General features: G+C 52.2%; 2 protein-coding genes across 2 annotated transcripts in view; one reads left to right on the top strand and one right to left on the bottom strand.

Moving 5' to 3' along the window:
* RNLS (renalase, FAD dependent amine oxidase) overlaps nucleotides 1–5,723 on the bottom strand; it is a gene marked incomplete at both ends in the record, with an annotated part of 53,273 nt that extends 47,550 nt beyond the window's left edge. The window contains 4 exons of the mRNA XM_082286338.1: nucleotides 3,776–3,934; nucleotides 4,596–4,738; nucleotides 5,410–5,506; nucleotides 5,612–5,723. Coding sequence (XP_082142464.1) covers nucleotides 3,776–3,934; nucleotides 4,596–4,738; nucleotides 5,410–5,506; nucleotides 5,612–5,723 — 511 coding nt within the window. The remainder of the gene's footprint in view (nucleotides 1–3,775; nucleotides 3,935–4,595; nucleotides 4,739–5,409; nucleotides 5,507–5,611) is intronic.
* A 6,090-nt stretch (nucleotides 5,724–11,813) lies between these two features.
* On the top strand, nucleotides 11,814–16,697 carry LOC309575392 (lipase member K-like; the record flags this gene model as incomplete). Its single annotated transcript, XM_082285809.1, has 9 exons — nucleotides 11,814–11,918; nucleotides 12,059–12,176; nucleotides 12,848–13,046; nucleotides 13,304–13,413; nucleotides 13,558–13,694; nucleotides 14,128–14,265; nucleotides 14,377–14,448; nucleotides 15,477–15,545; nucleotides 16,464–16,697. The coding sequence occupies 9 exons, from the start codon at nucleotides 11,814–11,816 to the stop codon at nucleotides 16,695–16,697; spliced, it is 1,182 nt and encodes a 393-aa protein (XP_082141935.1).
* Nucleotides 16,698–21,541: the final 4,844 nt, after the last annotated feature.

The following is a 21,541-nucleotide window of genomic DNA, read 5'->3' as shown; positions in this document are numbered from 1 at the left end:
AGAAAGCCCAAATATTCCCACATTGTGGCCTCAGCTCCCTGATAAGCGACTAACAAATCAGTGTACATGTTTACACTGGACATTTCAGATCTGTTAGGTAATGAGAGCTCCAAGCTGGATAAGCCCTGCTCAGATTGCTTGGAACTGGAACCACAGAATTCCAAATTTATCATCGTGCTATCCAAAAATAAACACATCCACTCAGCAAGGACTTGTGACTCGTGAAAAATTATCAGAGTTGTGCTTTCCTAACTCACATCATAAAGCCTTCCCACGCAAATACAGCTCTGTTTCACTTGTATCTTCTCATCAGCTTGTATTATTTAAAACATGTGGGACATTCACACAGATGGGGGAAAAAAAAAAAAAAATAGGTCAGGCTCGAAACAAAAGCCAAGCCATCCTCTTTTATTAGCAGCTTAAACGTGCAGAAGTGTAATTTGAAATGCCAGGGGAAGAGACATAATGAAAACGTTCTGAGCACACAAATAAAAAAACTACGGCAAATCGCCGCGACCTCAGACTGCCGTGTTGCCAAAAGCCTCGAGCTAAACAACAGAAGTGACAGGAAGGCTTGTCCAGCTGATCTGAAAAAGCACAGAAAGAACCACAGTGCTTGGTGATCATATGGAATCTGGGATATAAATCCGGGATTCTTCTAACATCAGCAGCCAATGTAACAGTCCAGCACCTCGGAAATACTACTGGATGATGAACATTTACAAAATCTTGTCCTTTCATTTGCAAAGATCCTACTTCTAAGTAAATGTATTCCTTTCCTTGAACTGATGTTACAAACCTCAGAAACGTTTATTCATTTCCCTTTTATCTCCTGCATAACCCCAATATTTACTACCAGCATATGCAAAGCTCAAATCAGTGCAGTAAATTTAATTTAGCTGTGCAAGCTGAATGTCCTAAACATCATTTGATTGCTGCCACCTATTGTTGTTCCAAACATGTTGCAAGGAGTTAACCCTTTATCCAGCAGCTACTAGAAGTCATGCTGGAAGTACTTCTGGCTCTGCTGCTGCTAAATATGCAACTGCTGCATCTATTTAGGGGTGATAACTGTAGAAAGAATGAATAAAGGTTGAAAATTAAGGTGATTTAAAATATATATATATATGTATATAAACACACTATTTATTACATTCTTTGTTTTATATCTATTTTTAAAAATTGAGTGTGTTCACACACTAACTTCTCCATTAATCTCAGACTTGGCTTTTCACTCACGAGAGAAGCAAATCTGCAACAATCATTTCCCACACAGCCCATATAAAATGGTAATTTTAGGTTGCCAAAGGCCACGTAATTCTGTCTTCTCCTAAATGCACTTGGCTTCACAATGACATCATGTTCAGGCTCATCTGAGAGGTTAAAGGACACAAAAACCATCCAGTCTAGTTTAGTCTGCCGAGTTTAAGTATTAAAACAGCAACTTTGCCACTGGATGTGAAATTTGAGAGGTTATTTCAAAATCTTAAGTTTCCGAATATCGTGCAAATAAGTGAAAATTGTTTTCAAAAACACGTGGGAGGCAGAAGACCCCCTCCCTCAAACAGGAAAATGGTGAATTCCTGGAGGGGTGAACTCCCACCTCTGGCAAGTCATTTGAACTCTCCAGCTCAGGCTCTTTTACCCACCAACGTCAAAGGCTAATTCCAACCCCCACGGATGGATCAAAGCACCCCTTACCCTGCCCAGCTGCTCCTTCACTCCTCCTCCCTCACAGCCTTTATCCACACATTAATGCTAGCAACTCCTCAGCAAAACCCATTTCAAACTTCACCTGGCTGTGAGCTGGGAGACCCAGGTACACCTCAGTGGCTCAAGAGGCCCCCAGCCAGCACTTCAACCCCTGGCAAAACCGACCCCCAAAAGGCACCCCAGAGAGCACCCTCAGATGGGGCAAGGGAAGGGAGACCATGGGGGATGTGGGGGAGGTTCAAACCCATCCATGCCCCTGGCGAAGCAGCTGCCAGAGCAGGGATGTTACACCAAAGCAGCGAAGGCTGAAAAGCAGAGCTGTGCAGGAACAGCCAAAACTCGCTCCTTTAACTCTCCTCATCCCAAACCACAACAGCGACTGAGATAAGCCCTGCCCAGGCACATCTCTCATTTAGCTCCAGAGTCCTTCTTCTACACAGTAAGGGCCAGCAGGGAAGGCAGCTGTATTCCCAAACTCTGCCCTTTCAGCCACTTGCCCGCCGCGGCCGAGTGGCCACACGTGACCCTCGCTGGCCACACAGGAGGAAGCCCCCTCCTTCCTCCAGCTCTGCACATGTCCTGCTCCATCCCACAGCAGCAACAGGAGCCCTCTTGCCCGCAGTTACAGCTGGGGGGAAGTTTCCAACAGGCAGCAGGAACCTCCCCTTCCAGGAGCAGCTGGAATCGCTACCGGGAACGCACAAATACGGCTCCTGTTAGAACCGCCAGATTTTGCCCCGGATTTGGGAGACCAGAGCATACAAATGACAAGAAAGTGTCAGTGTGGAGGGGAGAGAACACCTATTCCTCTCAGCAGCTGTCACGAAATCCCATCTTAAATCCCAAGTGAGGTGGGTCCAGGAAAAGCCACCTTCCCTGCCAGCAGAACTCGGCTCTCTGACGTGCAGTCGGAATCAGGTTGAGATTTAAACACCCAGTGATGTACCTGACCCACTGTAAGTCAAAACAGACCTGAAACTGCACCCTGCTCAGGCTCTGAAACACCCTCCTAACACTCCCCTCACCTATTCTTCCCCTCAGTTCTTAGCCCAAAGAAACAGGAGTAAAGATGCCGATAGCTCCCGTGCCAAGGAACTCCGGGGCATGGGGAGTCACTCCCACAACCTGAGATCCAGAATTAACAGCTGGCAGGACATCTGGAAGCTGGTCTCACACAGGGAACAGGCAGAGAGGGGAAGAGAAACAGGAAGAAGGGGAGGAGAAGACAAAACTTGCTGGATTCCCTCAGATAAAAGTCGATCCTGCAGTTACACAGACGGTGAAAGAGACGATGTCGTGGGAAGCATCTGACAGCTCCAGCTCTCCCCAGAGCAAGTGAAATGAACTGTTCACCTTAATTACATCTTCTGAAGGGGACCTGCCTGCTTTCTGGACAAGAAAGGATTTAATTACCCCCAGAGAAACAATCTGCAAAGATACCAGTGCCAGCTGGGGAAGGCCTTGAGATGCAAACTAGCAGAACCTCGGGAAGGCTCTGAAAAAACACTCCCTCTGCTTTTCTTCTATTTTCTATTTTTCTATTTTTATTTCTTTCACTATTAACCAGACCACCTTAGCAAAGACAGGATGTGCCAGGCCCACCATTGCTTTCCATGGCAGAGGGACAGGGGAAATGAGAGGGCTCACAAAACAGCAATTAGCAGAGAAGTCCTGTTCTTAGAGAAGATTTACCTACTTGGGCACAAAGGTCAAAGTCAGAGGTTGTAACGAAAACACTTCTCTTTACAGACATGCTCAAGAAAACTTGTTCAATCCAGTAACTTCTTTCAAGCTGCACAAAGACAAGCCCTGCTTTAGCAGTCAGCAAAAAAATTAAAGATCACACTCAAAACTGACTCATCTATTTAGATGGTTTTGCTGTCAAGGTACTACTGGTCACACACCACACATATGGCCTTGAAATCACCCACCTCCCACCATTTTCCACCCTGTCCTGGTGGGATAATTAAGCAGCTCAGACTGTTGAGGGAGTTTTTTGCCACGTAAGATGCTCAACTGCCATTCTGGATTAGATACCTGCAATTTGGAGGTCTGAACTTACTGTTCACAATGTCACCTTGCAGCTGGAGAATCTGTGGGACCGGCATGGTGAGAATAACCACATCAAACTCTTCCGGGGGCCCCGCTTTCCTGGAGACTTCCCACCTCCCATCCCGGAGAGAGAGGTGAGTTACGTGCTGCTCATAGGACACCTCTGCACCTGCGTGGAAAAAGCAGCAGTTAAATGCACGTGGCAGTGAATTCCACAGGGAAAAGGCAGAGAGAGAGTTATTTCCAAGGGATGGGCTGACAGGACAAGGGGGAATGGCTTCCCACTGCCAGAGGGCAGGAACATAGCTATTTTTTTTTACAAGATTAGGCTTTAAAAAACCAGCCAATTAAAAAAAAATATGAAAACAATTGCATGGAAGGACCAAAGCCTGACTACTCTTACAGCTCAAATTTTTCAAAGCAGGATTAAATTAGTCACTGAACTGTACACGTGGTTCTGCCCCACGACACCTAAGGCAGGAGTCAGAAAGTTTAAACTCCTTTTCCAAAGGACTCTCCACCCAGCAGGCTCATGTCCTTTCTCCAAAACATAGGGTGCAGCTCATCCCTCTGCCCCCAGTTACACAGCAGATGTTCTGTTTGTATAGAGACTTTTATATCTGCAGGACTTGGAAGTTCACAGAGCTCACAGACACCATCCCAGCAGCTTCCAGGCACACATAAACAAACAAAGGAACTTAAACATCCTCAAACAAGGAACTTAAACACCCTCCTCAGGGATTTAAATCCGAGAGACCATTCAAAGGCACCGTCAAAAACACAACCACTGAAATCCTTCCCTTCATACAAAGGCATCCAAAAAGCATTACCTGACTGTTCTAAATAGTACTTGACAACCGAGGAGATGCCCTGGGGTGCCACGTAATTGCAGGAGCCTTCTCTCGCCACCATCCCTTCCACGGCAGCGGTCAGCGGCTTCAGGATGCCGTGAGACAGAAGCTCCTCGTAGAAGCTTGAAAGGAACAAACACACAAGTGAGAAAAGTCGCTCCGTTTTCCACGACTAAAGTTAAGACCGGCCTGACTTTCGAATTCTAGCAGGCTGCATTTCAAGGCTGGCTATGCACAAATACAGCGATAAAACAACAAACTACCTTGCCACTGCACTGGGCCCGGCCCTTTACCGCGAGCAGGGCTCCCTGTGATGGATCTGTCAGCGCTGTGACCCGGAAGCAGAGGAATGGATGCAGCTCCCCAGAGCTCTGAACGCCAGCACAAACTCCAGCGGGGAGCGCAGGAGCGTTCCAGCCGCTGGACACAGGCGCCCGGAACGCACCTGCCTTTGCCCTGCTTTCCACGCAAATGCTGCCTTTTTACACGCAGCTACTCCCCCTGCCTCTTCCATCCCAACTCGCGAGTTTTCCAGCTTTCACCCCTCCCCTCCTCCCCCCGACTCCGCCGGCGGGGGAGCGAGCGGGCGGCTGCGGGGCTTTGGGTGTCGGCTGGGGTGAAAGCACGGCACCTGTGCACGCAGCGAGCCCCAGCACCGGGGTCCCTCCGCGCCCCCCGGCCGGGCCACCACACCCTGCCGAGCCCGCGCTCGCCACCCGCGGCACGGCCGGGATCAGAGGGATGGGGCCGGGGCCGGAGCGCTGGGGGCGGGGCGGGGCGGGGCGGGTCTCACCTGAGCCGCGGCCCCGCAAGCTCCGGTTCGCAGGTGACGAACTGCGCGCCCAGGTCGGCGCTGCCGCGGTCGGCGCGGGTCGTGCTCATGCGGCCCCCTGCGCGACAGCCGGTCAGACACCGCCGCGACACGCCACACCCCGCAGGACACCCCGCAGGACACCCCGCAGGACACGCCGGGCCCGCGCCCCCGCCGCACCCACCTGCGCCCCGCGCCTTGTCCCAGACCGTCACCTGCCCCCGCGCCGCCCCGCGCAGCAGCGCCGCGCCCGCCGCGCCCGTCAGCCCCGCGCCCACCACCAGCACCCGCGCCATGGCCGCCGCACGCCGCCGACACGGGCACCGACACGCCCAGGAACACGCCCCTGGACACCGACACGGGCACGGACACGCCCAGGAACACGCCCCTGGACACTGACACGGGCACGGACACGCCCAGGAACACGCCCCTGGACACCGACACGGGCACGGACACGCCCAGGAACACGCCCCTGGACACTGACACGGGCACGGACACGCCCAGGAACACGCCCCTGGACACCGACACGGGCACCGACACGCCCAGGAACACCCCCCTGGACACTGACATGGACACGGACACGCCCAGGAACACGCCCCTGGACACTGACATGGACACGGACACGCCCAGGAACACCCCCCTGGACACTGACATGGACACGGACACGCCCAGGAACACCCCCCTGGACACTGACATGCACACCGACACGCCCAGGAACACCCCCCTGGACACTGACATGGACACGGACGCGCCCCGCGCTGGGAGGGGCCTCCCGCGCCGCTGCCCGCCCCCGGGGAGAGCCACGCCCATGGGCGGGGCGGGGAGGCCACGCACACACCCCGCGCCTGTGCTGGGCACACACCTGGACAGACACATCTGTACGGGCACACACACCTGGACAGACACATCTGTATGGGCACATGCACCTGGACAGACACATCTGTGCTGGGCACACACCTGGACAGACACATCTGTACGGGCACACACACCTGGACAGACACATCTGTATGGGCACATGCACCTGGACAGACACATCTGTGCTGGGCACACACCTGGACAGACACATCTGTACGGGCACACACACGTGGACAGACACATATGTGCTGGGCACATGCACCTGGACAGACACATCTGTGCTGGGCACACACCTGGACAGACACATCTGTTCTGGGCACATACACCTGGACAGACACATCTGTGCTGGGCACATACACCTGGACAGACACATCTGTATGGGCACACACCTGGACAGACACATCTGTATGGGCACACACCTATGGTGGACACATCTGTATGGGCACATACACCTGGACAGACACATCTGTTCTGGGCACACACCTGGACAGACACATCTGTTCTGGGCACACACACCTGGACAGACACATCTGTGCTGGGCACATACACCTGGACAGACACATCTGTATGGGCACACACCTGGACAGACACATCTGTATGGGCACACACCTATGGTGGACACACCTATACACACTCACACTCCTGTGTCACACACACATCCCTGTGTCACACACACACCTATACACACTCACACTCCTGTGTCACACACACATCCCTGTGTCACACACTCCTGCCAGTGGTCCAGGCATGCTCCAGAGCCGGGTCTGACCCACCCTTACTGAACAGCTTCTGCTGTATCAAACCCTGCCCAGCTGGAGGTGCCACCCAGCAGGCTGTGGCACCTTCCAGAAGGTGCTGGTGGATTGTCTCCAACACCTGGCCAGTGTTTTGCAAGGAGCCACGGCTCGGTGTGAGGAAAGCGGGATGCTGGGCGCAGAGCAGATAGTGCTGAGGGGTGGTGACACCGCGTGCAATGCCTCTGCCCTGGGAACACAAACTCCCGTCCTGAGAGCCCTGAGAGTGGGCAGCTGGGGGAAGGATTTGGGTTGCTACCTTTACCCAGCTGCGTGGGTGGGACGAGACGTTCCAGAGATCTTCTGACAGGATCACTGCAGTATGGGGGACACCAGAACCCGACACTTTGGCAGAGGTGTGGTGTGAAGTCCCCTCTGTGGAGCTTGTTGTGCCTGAGGCACAGGCAGGTGTTGGTGATGCTCATGTTCAAAGGGAGCTCCATGGCGACCTGGACTTTCTGGAGAGAGCTGGGAGCCCCTGTCTCCCCTGCCCTTGTGTTGTGGGGCAGTCATGGAGGAGAACATGTGTTCAGTCTGGGGCTTTCTTTTAAGAAAAATAAAAGATTGACTGTGTGAGTGACCCTCCAACATGTAAGAGTTCACAGCTGGGAATTCCCATTCGATGGGAGGTTTTCTCTTCTTGACACCATTGCCCTGGAAAGAAGTCTCAGGACGTTGTGTCCCCTCCTCAGCACCTCCTGCAGAGGACACCAGCTGGCACCTCGCCCTATTCCCTGCCTGCTGTGGATCCCTTCCTCCAGATTCCGCTGTCTCCTAGAGGACCTGTGGGGTTGTACTTCTGCCTGGCTGGGCAGGGCATTGTCACCACCATTTGCTTGTGTCTTTGTGAAAAGGAGATTTCTCAAACCTCACAAATATTTGGCCTTTTGGCCACCAAGCGGTTCTGTGTGGGAGAGGTGCTGGGGAACGGGTGATGGCACTGAGTGGTTCCCTGGATCCTCACTGCCAGCTCAGCGTGCCGGTGAGTCCAGCAGAGTTTCTTACGTGTAGAAGCAGGCAGGAAGGCAGTCACAGAGTCATAGAACCACAGAATATCCTGGGTTGGAAGGGTCCCACAGGGATCATGGATCCAGCCCCTGGCCCTGCCCAGACCCCCCAACAACCCCAGCCTGGGCATCCCTGGCAGCGCTGCCCAAACGCTCCTGGAGCTCTGGCAGCCTCGGGGCCGTGCCCATTCCCTGGGGAGCCTGGGCAGTGCCCAGCAGCCTCTGGGGGAAGAGCCTTTCCCTGATCTCCAGCCTGAGCCTGCCCTGGCCCAGCTCCAGCTGCTCCCTGGGTGCTGTCCCTGTCCCAGGGAGCAGAGATGGGAGCTGCAGCCCCAGTGAGGTCTGACCTCGGTGTGCTCCAGCTGAACAAACCCAGTGCCCCCAGCTGCTCCTCGTGTGGCTCCTCCAGACCCTTCCACCTCATGTCCTTTGAAGGCTTTCTAACACCTATTAGATGTAGACCAATATTAAGACATTATTACAATTAAAGAACTGAGGCCAAAAGACAAATACCAAGAATTAAGACAGAATCCCTGGCAGTAATTTTATAGAAAACTTGATCATTAAACTTGAGCATGATGGGCAGTGCTGAAGGTTCCACTGCAACTGAAAAAGCTCTGTGCTCACCTGATGAGCACGTGGGGACTGCCAGCAAGGAAAGCAGGGGTGATGCAAGAGAGGGCTGCAGGAGTTGGGTGAGAACTCTGGATGTGTGACATGTTCCTGCTCTGGGGCTAAACACCTACCCGAAGTATGTGCTGGTGGCAGGGGGCCCTGGATTGAGGGCAGGGCATGGGGACACGGATTAGGAGCTGTGGCACAACAGTCTTTCTGGAAAGGGTGGCAGGCACCAACCCGGACACGAGCCAACAATGTGCTCTCCCTGCAAGGATGGAGAACCCCAGGCTGCCCACAGGAGAGGACAAGGGGCCGCCTGGTTGTTGTCACCCCGGCCGTTTGGTGCAAGGGAGGTCACATCTGGAGGCCACGTCCAGTTCTGGAATGCCTGGGCAGAGGGATGTGGAGATGATCCGTGGGGGCTGGCAAACTGTCAGCGAGCCTGCAGCAGGACGGAGCTGGGTTTACACGTCTGGCCATGCAGTGAAGTTCAAGGGACTCTCCTGGATCCCATTCAGCCCTACAGCGGTGGTGCTTCGGCAGGAGCTGCACATGACCCTTGGGAGGCCAGAGCATCTTGTAAGACCTACGATGATGTCCCGCTCTTGAGGTGCTACAGGACTCCTTTGGGGTGCAGCCTCGCTCCTGCCCCTTTCAGTGCCTCCAGATGAGTGCAACCAGAGCTGCTCTGCCCTTTCCCTGGAGTGTAGATTTCCATTATCTGCTTCCTCAGAGGGTGAAGGTCAGAGGTGTCTTACTCGGTGCAGCGTGGCTTCAGTAGCCCAAAAAAAAGTCACCCTCGACCTCCAGACCTCTGAATTACGAACCCCTGTTCTACTGCATGTTTATACAAGTGGGACAAACTGCCAAATCTGGGTGCATGCCTTGGACACATCTCAGGCCCATTCCAGGCTGACAGACAGAAGACACCTTTCCCTACTGACCTTTCACCGCGATTTCCAAAGCAAAACAATCTAGGAAGGGAGGGCAGGAGGCAGCCCCAGCCCTGGCACTGCTGATGGAGAGGGATAACTCTCCCTGTTGGCAGGGGACTTGTAGGATAAGGCACTTATAGGATATGACTCCTCATACCTTCCAGTAAGGGTGTGAAGAACAAGGGTGTTGTGGTGGGCTGACCCCAGCCCACAGCTGAGCTCCCACGGAGCTGCTCCTTGGCTCCATCCCTCACCCCAAAGTGGGACAGCTGGAGGGAACTGGGAGAGCAAAAGCGAGAAAACTGGGTGGAGTGAAAGAAGGTATGGAGAGTTGCTATGGCAAATTGGCTGTGTCCCATCCCTGTGCTATGAAGAATGGGAATTCCATCCCAGCCTGACCCAGTACAGATGTTTCCAGTCTGTTGCCTGGGATTTAATCTCCATCTCACATGTGGCATCTTTGTATAACAAGAAACATCTCTTCTAAACCAGATCTGCTACTGGAAATGCATTTTAGACTTTGATCTTCCCTTGCAATAACTTAATTATGTCTCTTGTAGTAAATAAATAAAACCATCACTGAAATGGGAAGCTGGAAACTTTCTTCAGCAATACCAATTAAACCACTTTATCAATGGAAATCACTTCAGAACATCCAGAGTTATTTGACTCTGCCTAAACAGTATTTAACCGGCCTCCACAAACAAATTCTGGGCAACTGCACTTTTTAAACTGTGGTGTTACCTAATGATGTATATGTTCTGTATCTCAGGGTGTTTACACCTGCCACCCCACCCTGCAGCCAGTTCAAATAGGGCTGTCTCCAGAGGGATGCAGAGCACTGCTCCGTGCACCAGCCAGGGGTGACAGCCCATCCTCTGCCACCGCCGTGTGCCACATCACCATCTCCTCCGGGCTGGCCATCTCTTCCCTGCACTGCCCATCCTCCCCAGGGGCTGACATCTCCCCGTGTCCTCCTGCGGGAGCTGTGCCGCCTCTCAGCTGGGCTGGCTGCCTTCACTTCTGTGCAGGTGAGTGGGGGGAAAAGCCTGGGCAGAGCCAGGCCTAAGCCTGGCTGGGAATGGCACTCAGCTCATGGCACTTAGGGCCCATGCTTGCCTCGGAACAGGGGACCCCAATCTGATTTGCTGGGTCAGTTCTAGAGGCTGGTCCAGCCCGATTTTTCTTTGCCCAGTGGCCTTGTGGTCTCTGATGTCTACAGTTGTTGGAGCGAGCGACCCTGCCCAGACCTTCCCGTACCTGTTTGGGATACCTGATGCCCGCACCTGCGTGCAGAACCTGCTGCTCCCATCTGCCTCCACCACCTCCTGTGGCAGCTGCAGTCTCCAGCACGCTGAGTGAGGGGTTTTTAAGCTGTGTTAAACCCAGTATCATTAAGGGACGTCTAGGTCTGCTGGAAAATACATCTCTCCCCATTTTGCATGTAGACTTGCACTTAAAAATGTCCTTCTCTGAAATAACTTTAATCAATTCTCACCTTTTTCACAATGACCAAGAAGGGCAAGTAGTTAGAGATTTTCTTGTCGTGATTTTATTTCTATTTAGGGAGAGAAGGCAGTGCTGGATCTTACTCGTCCTCCCTCTCCCTCCTGGGGAGGCTTGGGCAGTGGTGTTAACAGGTGATGCAAACAGCAGGGTGATGGGACAGAGCTCTCCCTCTTGGCCATCCCCTTTCCCGGGAAGAGAGAGTGGAGAAGTGGTGCTGCACGGTCACTGATAGGACAAGTAACACCCCACGTCCTTTTGTGTTGGAAGGAGGCCACATTGGATGGAGCTCCGAGCAACCTGGGGTGGTGGAAGGGGGTTGGAATGAGAGGGGCTTTAAGGCCCCTCCCAGCCCTAACCATTCTGTGATTCCGTGATTTTAACCTCTTGCATTTCCCAGTGGTCTGCAGAGCACTGCAAGGATTGTTGCCTGGCCTCTTGCGGGAATTCCTGAAGGTCTGTCCCACCTCCCTGTGGAAGGATCCCTGCTGAGGTGTGTTTCCTGAGCCACCCCACGTGCATTAATGCTTTTAAGTGGTCATCCAGGCCACCAGGCCAAGTCTGGGTCCTACCTGGGTGTTTCCCTGCCCACATCTCTCCTCTCCCTGCTGGACATCGCCCCTGCTTCCCTGGCACTGACTCTGGGGTGTGTTGTTCCAGGCGCAGCGAGGATGTGGCTGGCTCTAGCTATGGTGTCCGTGCTCCACGGGATGGCCTCTGGGGAATGCCCCTTGAATTCCCGATTTCCTAAGAATCCGGAAGCAGGGATGAACATCGTAAGTGTGATGGCTTTGGAGCAGAGGCAGGAAGTGTCTGGGAAACAGCCAGCATTAAATAACGACAGTTAAGTGTTACATCTAGGGATTTCCCTGGGGGAGCCCTGAAAACGGCGGTTTTGGCTTTCTTCTCGTTGCAGAGTGAAATGGTCTCCTTCTGGGGCTACCCCAGCGAGGAGTATAACGTGGTGACAGAGGATGGCTACATCCTTCAGCTGAACAGGATTCCTCATGGGAGAGCGAACGCCGGCTGCCAAGGTAAAACTGGTGCCATACAGGACACCCACACCTTGAGCCGTTCACTGGGACACCGGGGCTGGTGGGAGAGGGTTTGCAAGGCTCCCCGAGGCTTGGCATCTGTAGCATCAGTTCTGACGGACCAGGATTTGCAGGGAAGGCTGATCCCTTGCCGGGGATGTTCCCTCACCCTTCATGGAGCCCTGAGCACTGGCGGTCAGGCTGGAATCCCAGCAGAGAGAGGCAGCCCGTCCATCCTGGTCATAAAGCTTGGGGTTTTTTCCTGGGAGCCTGGCTCCCAAAACGTGCTCCTGCAGCTTTTTGATGGGTCAGCAGACTGGTTTGGTGCTCCCTGAGGAGCCTCCAGGGGATCCTCTTGTCCTGTGAGGGGTGGTAACCGGGAGAGGGGGCTAGATCCATGAGAAAGTGCGTTTTTCCCATCACATCCCCAGGCTCCTCCGTGTTTGCCTGCAGAGCTCCCCGGGCAGCCCAAGTTCTGCCAGCACTCCCAGAGATTTTGGGGCTAAAGGCCAAGACAATGGCGCAGTTGCTTTTTAAATGAAATCTAAGGGAACACCGACACAAACCTCCACAGATTTTGGCTGCCATGGGGATAGCACTCCATAAACTATCTCAAAAGGTGCCAGACAGCATTAAAAATGCAGAGAGCCATCGTGCTGCCTGTCTTGCAGGTGCGAGACCCGTGGCACTCCTGCAGCATGGTCTCCTGGCAGAAGGCAGCTCCTGGATCACCAACTTGGCCAACAGCAGCCTGGGCTTCATCCTCGCAGATGCTGGCTACGACGTCTGGATAGGAAACAGCAGAGGGAACACCTGGTCCAGGAGACACCTGGCCCTGTCTCCCAAACGGGATGAATTCTGGGCTTTCAGGTAAAATGCGTTTGAGGATCTCAGGAACAGCTGAATTCTGTCAGGGCCACGCTGCCCTAGCTGGGGGATGAGTGTACCAGGCTGGACTGAAGCACATCCAACCCATTTTGAGTGAAAACCCCATGTGAAAACTCCATAGGATGAAGAAGTTCATGGGGTGGTCCTGCCCTCCCTGCTGGTTTTGTGGTTTGCTGGTGATGGCTGTGCAGGTGTGGGTGCTGCCCCTCTCAGCAGGATGTCTGCTCTTCCCTCTGCAGCTTCGATGAGATGGCTAAGTACGATCTCCCAGCCATGATCAGCTTCATCGAGCAGAAAACAGGACAGAAACAGCTGTATTATATCGGCCATTCCCAAGGCACCACCATAGGTGAGTGGGTCCTTTTGACCACAGCACGAGATATCTCCATCCCCTCTGAGATTTGTAACATCACCCACTGAAATTAAACTGTGAGCATGAGTGCCTTGAAAGAGTAAACCATTTTTTTTTCTGCTTCCCCCCTCCCCCTCCCAGGTTTTATAGCCTTTTCCACTATGCCCCAGCTGGCTCAGAAAATCAAGGTGTTCTTGGCTCTGGCACCCGTGACCACGGTGATATTTGCTCAGAGCCCGTTCAGAAAGCTCGCCTTCTTTTCCGACTACGGGCTTAAGGTTGGTCTGCACTATGTTCTGCCCAGCCAAAATGTAGTTTTTCATGGGGATTGTGAAATTACCTGTGGAATATTTCAGGTTGTTTACAGAGAGGGGAGCTCTGCGCTCCGCTTTCGTAATGAAGAAAAACACACATCTCACTACAGAACCTTCCAGTCCTGTCCTGAATTTGTTCCCCAGAATGTTCTGGCAGAATCAGAGCCAAAATGTTGGGGAATAAAACTGATGCAGAGGCTGTGGATTGAGCCCTGCCATGAATGTAAGAGATCATGCCCATGGAAAACAAGGAACAGAAGCATTTAATGGGGTGCAAGGGAGGCTTCGCTACGGGCAACCTTAACACAGGGACAAAATAGAAGTTGTAAAGTGGTGGTGCCTTGGGGAAAAGCACGACCAGACTTCCTTTTTGATGAGAACGTTTGCAATTTTACAGGAGATGTTCGGCACCAGGGAGTTCCTACCACACACTGCCCTGGGGCAGCTGCTCCTCTCCAGGTTCTGCATCTGCTCAAAGGTCTGCAAGGGCATCCTGGCTATGATTTTCGGGTTTAACTGGAAGAACACAAACATGGTATGTGGGAATAAATCTGCAGAGGGTCCTTCTGAAGGACAAAGCCTTGGCAGTGCCCTGTTTTGCAGAGCCAGGTGAATCCTGTTGTAAAATGTGCTCGTGTCCTCGCAGAGCCGATTCGATGTGTACGCGGGACACAGCCCGGCGGGGTCCTCAGTCCAGAACATCATCCACTGGCTGCAGGTAAGCCTTCCCAGGTTCCTTCCCGTGCCACACAGAGTGGCACTGGTCCCTCGTGGGGAGCCTGCTGTGCTGGTTGCTGCGAGACACACCCTTGTCAGATCTTTGCATGTTTTGTTTTCACGCCTCCACAAAACGCTCGGCAGATTTTTGAGCCGAGAGGCGCCAAAGGAGTGGATCTGTCAAGAGGAACACTTGGGGCTGAGTACCCTGCATCCACAGCAGGCACATTCCAGGGGTCTCGTTTCAGACCAGCTCCACTCCTGCCCTGCAGCCCAAGTGCCATTAGTGGCAGAGATTCTTCTGGACAGCAGCCAATCAAGCTTATTACCGATAAAGCTGATTATTTCTCCTTCTTCCCCTTGTGGGCATGAGAACAGTCACCACCAGAGCCCTTTGACACTGCAGCTGTGTTCTCCTTTCTCTTGCCCAAGCTAAAAATTTGCACAATTTCTTGTAGCTCGTGGGTTCAGTCCGTGCACCTTCTCTGAGGCGTGTGCCACAGGCTGTACTCAGGGCACAGCTCCTTCCCAGGGTGGAATCCCTGCCCAGGAACCCCAGAAGAACTTCGTGGGGTTTGTAGCAAGAACCTACACTCCATTTTCTGAAGTGCTGCTGCTCAGAGGAGGGATCAAGCCACAGCCACCCTGAACCTTGTATTGCTGCTAGTCCTGTTCCAGTTAGACAAGAGACCTTCAGAGGTTCCTTTCCCCTTTGCTTGTGCAATTCAGGCCAATTCTCCAGCCCACAAGGAATATTTAGGGTTCCAAACCCATTTTCTATAACCTTTTGATTTCTTCCCATCCTGGTGTTACCCACAAACATCAGAAACATAATGTCTGTCCATTTGTCCAAAACCATGACAATAGTTACTTATTCTGGGCCTAGGGCCAGACCTGTGAGATACACTTGAAAAACCCTGCCCGTTCAGTGATGAAACCCAGCTTCTGAGGTTTGACTTTTGAGGGCTGACTGCACCCCCAGGGAACTGTGATCTCACTTAGACCACTGCATGTCTGAATTTGCTGCAGGGAGTCCATGGAGGGGCACTGAGAGCCTTTGACGGGGGGCACATGTACAACAGCCTTCGCTACAGACAGGTGAGGTGCTTCTGATGGCCACACCCTTCCCTTCCCCTGGTCTCTTCCCATTCATGCCTCCTGTGGCTCCTTTTAATGTGTTCCTCTCTTCACAAGCTGCAAGTCAGGATCTCTGCTTGGAAAAACAGCGTTTTCCATCCTCAGCTCTATTTTGCAATACCTTTCAAGTGGGATGAAACATTAGACGCTTTCCACTTGGGGAAACGGTCTCAGGTTACACCAGGCTGAATATTGGGAAAAACTTCGTCTCTGAAATAGTGGTTAAGCCTTAGAACAGAAAAAAAAAAGCTTCTTTCTTCCTTAAACGGGAAAAGTTGTTCAGAACGCAGCGTGCTGCTTAACTGGATTAATTACACCTCAGGTAACAAGAGATGTTGCTGACAAATCACCTCACGGCAAGTCCTCAGGGCGTGGAGCTGAAACAACCCTCCAGAGGGTGTGGAGCTGAAACAGCCCTCCAGAGGCGTTTCAATGTCAAGAACTTGCAGCCAAGCACTTCCCTGCTGTCACTGGGCTGAAGGAAGCGCTGGTGACTGTGTGAGGTGTCACCACAAACCCCGGCAGGGCTGCCTGCGAGGGAGCTGCAGAGGTCCCCAGCCCAACCTCCTGCTGGGAGCAGGAGGATCCAAGAGCATTAGATCAGGGCAGCCAGAGTTCTGCCTCCTCATCAAATCCTTCTGTAGTATCAGAACCAGAACTTCTAGCCGGGCAGAAAAAATTGGCTAATTAATTTTAATTAAATTCGCTCACTAAATTGTAGCTCACAAGGCCACGCTGCATCTTTACTGAAGTTTCTCTCCTTTCTGGAAGAAAGGAGATCCGGTTTTTACTTCCCTCTGTGCCCAAAGAGCAGCGATGCCTCTTGCACAGTGCATCATCTGGTGCATTCCAGCAGCAACTCCTTCTCCATCTCCTCAGGTGGGGCCGCCGCTCTACGACGTGAAGGACATGGAGGTGCCGACAGCCATCTGGAGCGCGGGGCTGGACTGCCTGGCCGACCCCCAGGACACCGCCCTCCTCCTCCCCCAGGTCAAGAACCTGGTCCACCACAAGCTGATTCCCCATTGGAACCACATGGATTTTGTGCTGGGCCTCGATGCCACCGAGGTTCTGTACCAGGAAATCCTTGACATCATGAAGAAGCATCTGTGAAGATGCTGGTTTGATTCGATACAATTTTTTTTTTTTGCTGGTTTATCTCATAAGATTAGTGCTGTCTCTGGGGGTATTTGAAATTTCTCTCTATTTGGAACACCTGAATATAGTTGATTAAAATATTCTGCTTTTAACTGGAGCAGTGACAGGGTGGGGCGTTAGGGACTGAGTCCGGAGAGCTGGCCACATAAAGGACACGTACACCGATAGGATTAAGCATCCTTCTCCCCTTATTGTTCAACTATGCCAACTTATATCTACTTTTGCAAAGATTCACGCCCAGTCCCTCTAGCTGGCCTCTAATCAGAGGGGGAGCCAGGCAGCTGTATACCTTGCCAAGGACTCAGAGCTGCCTGCAGCCAGGGGCCTGTTCAGGGGCTTTTCCTCAGCAACCCTGGGTTGTCCATTCTTTTCAGGGGTATCATATGCCCCTGGTCCACAAGGAATCCCTCTACAGTGGAGGGAGGAGCCTTCGTGCTATTCCTGGCTGGCACTGCATTGCCTTTCTTTTTCCCCTTTCTTTTCCTCTTTTTCCTTTTTATTTTCTTTTTTTCTTTTTTTTTTTTTTTTGTGCCTTTATCAGTGACACAAAGTTCATTACTGCTGTCTCAGGTCTGGCACTGTTATGCTTAAAACCATCAAGGTGGATCAGAAAGAGATCCAGCAGATCTGTGGTAAAAAACACCAGAATTAGGATCCCAGAATGTTTTGGGTTGGAAGGACCTTAAAACTCTTCCAGTGCCACCCCTGCCATGGGCAGGGACACCTCCCACTGTCCCAGGCTGCTCCAAGCCCCAATGTCCAGCCTGGCCTTGGACACTGCCAGGGATCCAGGGGCAGCCCCAGCTGCTCTGGGCACCCTGTGCCAGGGCCTGCCCACCCTGCCAGGGAACAATTCCTTCCCAATATCCCATCCATCGCTGCCCCCTGGCAGTGGGAAGCCATTCCCTGTGTTCTGTTTTTGAGGCCCTTTTAAATAGTTTCTCTCCATCTTTCTCCCTTCAGGTACTAGAAGTACATCTCCCTAGAGATAAAACAGTACCAGTGGTTTTGAATTCAATAAAAATTGTAATTAATCACATTTTTAATGTGGCTGGGTTTGGGTGGGTTTTTTTTCCTTTCAATGACCGAGAGGTGAGAAATGAATGAATCCTGAAGAGAAATTACAAGTCAGGCAGTCCAGCATGTGATTCTGGTGCAGAATGAGTAAAGTCCAAATAAAAAAGGGGGGTTAGGGTATTCACAAAGTGTCTGCGTCTTAGGGTTTATCTGAGAGGTGATAAGATTGAGTGGTGATCTCAGAGGTGCCGTGATGTGTCGATGATTATTTTCTTTAGCCTGAAGGAAGGGCAGTTATTTTACAGCAATAAAATATTTGGCTGCTCCCGTCAGCCAAAATGCTGAGGCCCTCAGATAAACCCCTCAGTGGTGCGACCAGCAGAAGAACCAGCTGCTTTCAGGGAGGGAGAATCCAGCTGTGAGGCAAAGCAATATTTCATGGAGAAATTACTCAAAATCAGGCACTGGTGTAGGGTCGGATTTTCGGTCTGTTGTGCTTCCTTTAAAATTTCCTGGAAGATCGGCATCGCCCTGAGAAGCAGCGTAGATCAGTGAGAGGTTTGGGGGACGCCAGAAAATAAACCTGGAGGAGAGCAGCCGTTCCAAGTGCTGCTGTGGGTTATTTTTGCTGCCAGAATTCCTGGCTATAATTTGCTTGGCTGAAGCGAAGGACAGAGATTCCTCCCTGGTGCTGGACGTCCTCGTGCTGGCCTTGCTGACCGCTGCAGTGGCCTTTGGGGACAAGCTTCCCAGGGGGACCGTGTTCCCCTGCTGCTTCCCTCACTGCCCTGCCCTAAGCCTTTCTCCTCTGAGCAGCAAAGGCAGCAAGCAAAATGAGAATTTGATGACATTTATTTGTGCAAAGAAGCTCGCATTTGTTACAGTGTCCTGGTGTATCACAAAGCCACGTCGATGGCAGCAAATAACTCACGATTTTGGTCTTTTTCCACCCGTTTTCCCCCCAAGTATGCAGCTTCTGCCTCATTCCAGGAAGCTTTCTGTAAAATTGTCTTTTTAGGTAATGCTCGTCACCTAATCTGTTTATTCAGTTTGTTCAAGACAGTCCATTTCCAGTAAATACTTTTCTCTCTACTAAGAAAATTACTTGTAAATTTTATCGGGTGATCAGATTATCGGATTTGGATATTGTTTGCTTTTCTGTCTTTATGAGATTCTCTAAGCATCTTTCTGTAGTACAAATTCTTGCTTAAGTTAATCCTATTTAAACACATCTCTTCTTTTTTTTTTTTCCATTCTCTTTCCAGTTCTGCAGCAACAATTTGCCCAAAGCCAAAAACCAAAAAAATTTTAAAATGCGGCCTCGCTTGGTATTTTGCCATGGGGACAAAAGGGCTTTTCCTTGATTGCTTTGTCTCCTTTTGCTGTGCCTAAACATTTTCTTTCCCTTTTAAAAGCCTGAAACAAAGCTGTGACCCAAATCCTGGCTGGAATGAAAATAAATCAGCTGCCAGCAGCGGGAGACATTTGCAGATGAGACATGTGGCACGTGGCAGGACCCAGGAGGTGTAGGAATAAATGAGTGAAGAACCCCCAAATCGTCCCCTGGGGTCAGGACTGTATGGGGGGGACACCCCAGGGTGACACAGCATTCCCTGCCTCCGCTCCCAATGGGCACCCGGGCAGCTGGGATACACAGTGCAGACCAAAAGTCCCAAATTACCACTCTGGGAGGGTTTTCCTGATGCTGTTTGCCATCAGTGCCTGGCACCCGCGTGGTCCCGTCCCAGCTGGAGGGGCCGTGGCTGCCCTGACCTCTTCCCAGCCCCGCTCCTGTGGCAGGTCCGGTGACACTGCCACCGTGGGCTGCCACCCTGCTCCTGCCCAGCTGCCCAGTCTGGCCTGCTGGCCCTTGCTGGGAGCACTGGGAAGGCACCAGGGACCGCAGGGCAGTGCAGTGAGGCCATCACCGCCCTGCAGAGGGACAGGAGCTCTGTCATTGCAGGCTGCTCTGGTGGGAAAGGCTGGCTCCACACCTGCTGAGCCAGCAGGTCTGTCCCGGGGCTGGCGGGCCAACGCGTCCCCAGAGAAAAGGCTAAACAAAGAAATAAACAGACAGCCTTTTGCCACGGGGCTCCTGGGAGAGCAAGCCGGCTTTGATGCGGCACCCGGGACAGCCAGACCTGCTGGCCCTGGGCTCCTGAGCTTCTCTGGTGCGGTGAGCAGGTTGATTCGTTTGTGAAAGAATTGGGAAGCAATATAAACCAGTGCTCGGGACTCTGAGTTCTCACAGGTTTGTGGGTGGAATAACACGAGCCTGGCTTCATTTCACTTGAAAAAGGCACCTGAAGTGTGCTGTTTGAAGGTGCAGCCTTAAACACAGGTGTGACCCACCCTCCTCAGCCTCAGGACTGTGTTGCAAATCGCTGGCAACAGCCTCCCAATCCCGTGTGCCAATTCCTTACTTTTGCCAACCTGTTATTAGGCAATCTATTGGCAGACTGACTTCGAAGTGAATCCCTCTCCTTTCCCTCTTCAGGTCAGAGGTTGGAATATCTTTGCAGAGCCTGAGCTGGGCTCAGTGTTGTGCAGAGCCCCTCAGTGTGGCTGGTGCTGGTGCTGGTGCTGGTGCTGGTGCTGGTGCTGGTGGCACCACCAGCTGCCTTCCTTACGGGGATCTTATGACGCTTTGAGCCCAGCTTTGCAGCCCCACAAGCTGCTCAGCTGACGTCAGTTTGGGTTAGAGAGCAATGCTTTATCCTTTAAACATATTTATCTCTCTGTTAAAAGGCGGGGGATGCAGAGGTTGCAAATTAATCCCACTGAGGTTTAATCCGCCCAGACCGTCAGCATTTTTATTTTCTTTGGATTGGAGATCCTAAAACCTTCTGCTGTGGGTGTCATCTGCCACGTGCAGAGACTTGCAGGCAGAATCCTGCACAGCTCCACAAACCACTGCTGGCCAGCACGTGTAATAGAGAGATGGGTCTGACATAAATAACCTGCAATAAACAGAATAAACGAATCCCATATAATGAACAGATGGGGCTGCTGGGCTGAACACGAGCGTGCCCACCACACCTGAGGAGTGGCTCTGCTGGCTGGGCAGGCATCAGCGAGGTGGGGAGATGGCACCAGCATCTCTGTGTCTTGGAAAACCTAGAGCTGCTCTTTCTGATCATCCACCTAATCGGGTTTTCACTCCGAGCTTTTTCTCCAGAGTCCTGGAGTTGCTGACAAGATAGAGGTAGCTCAGTTCTGGTCACTGGGCTGCACCAAGGATGCCCTGTTGATGCAGATGGTCTTTCTGATGCCAGCCCTGGCAATACCCTGCCATTCCCATCCCTGGCAAGGTGAAAGGCACAGACAGAGGACTCACCCATCCTGGTGCTGGGCTGCTCTGCTCCTACAGGCTGGGAGATGAATGGCTTTGGTGATTGCAGGGTTTATCTCTGAGCAGTCCTGCTGATAAGGTAGAATCCAGAAAGTGAGATGCTCAGCCTTGCCAGCTGTCCCCAGAGCTCAAAACTAAGTCATGGCATTATCAATTCCTGCCCTGTTTAATGCAGCACAAATCTAGGCCAAAAAATGAAAACATATATACCTTTGATTCCAGAGAGTCAGTAACAAGTTAGCCCCTCCAGGGTAAACAGAGTGGCTGAAATTTACTCCTCTAGCCCTGACTTTCTTTTTCATTTCAACAGTAAGGAGCTAAACAGGATGAGCAAGAAAAGCTTGGCAAGAAGCTGTGCGATTGGAGAGGGATAGCTGGGTGGATTTGTGAGGTGAGGAAGGGCTCGGCCTCTCTGAGCTCTCCTCGCACA

This window comes from Coloeus monedula, assembly GCF_965178545.1.
Source record: "Coloeus monedula genome assembly, chromosome: 8".
Classification (NCBI taxonomy): Eukaryota; Metazoa; Chordata; class Aves; order Passeriformes; family Corvidae; genus Coloeus; species Coloeus monedula.
Note: the sequence above shows the minus strand (reverse complement) of the source record. Positions and strands in the feature narration are given on the sequence as shown.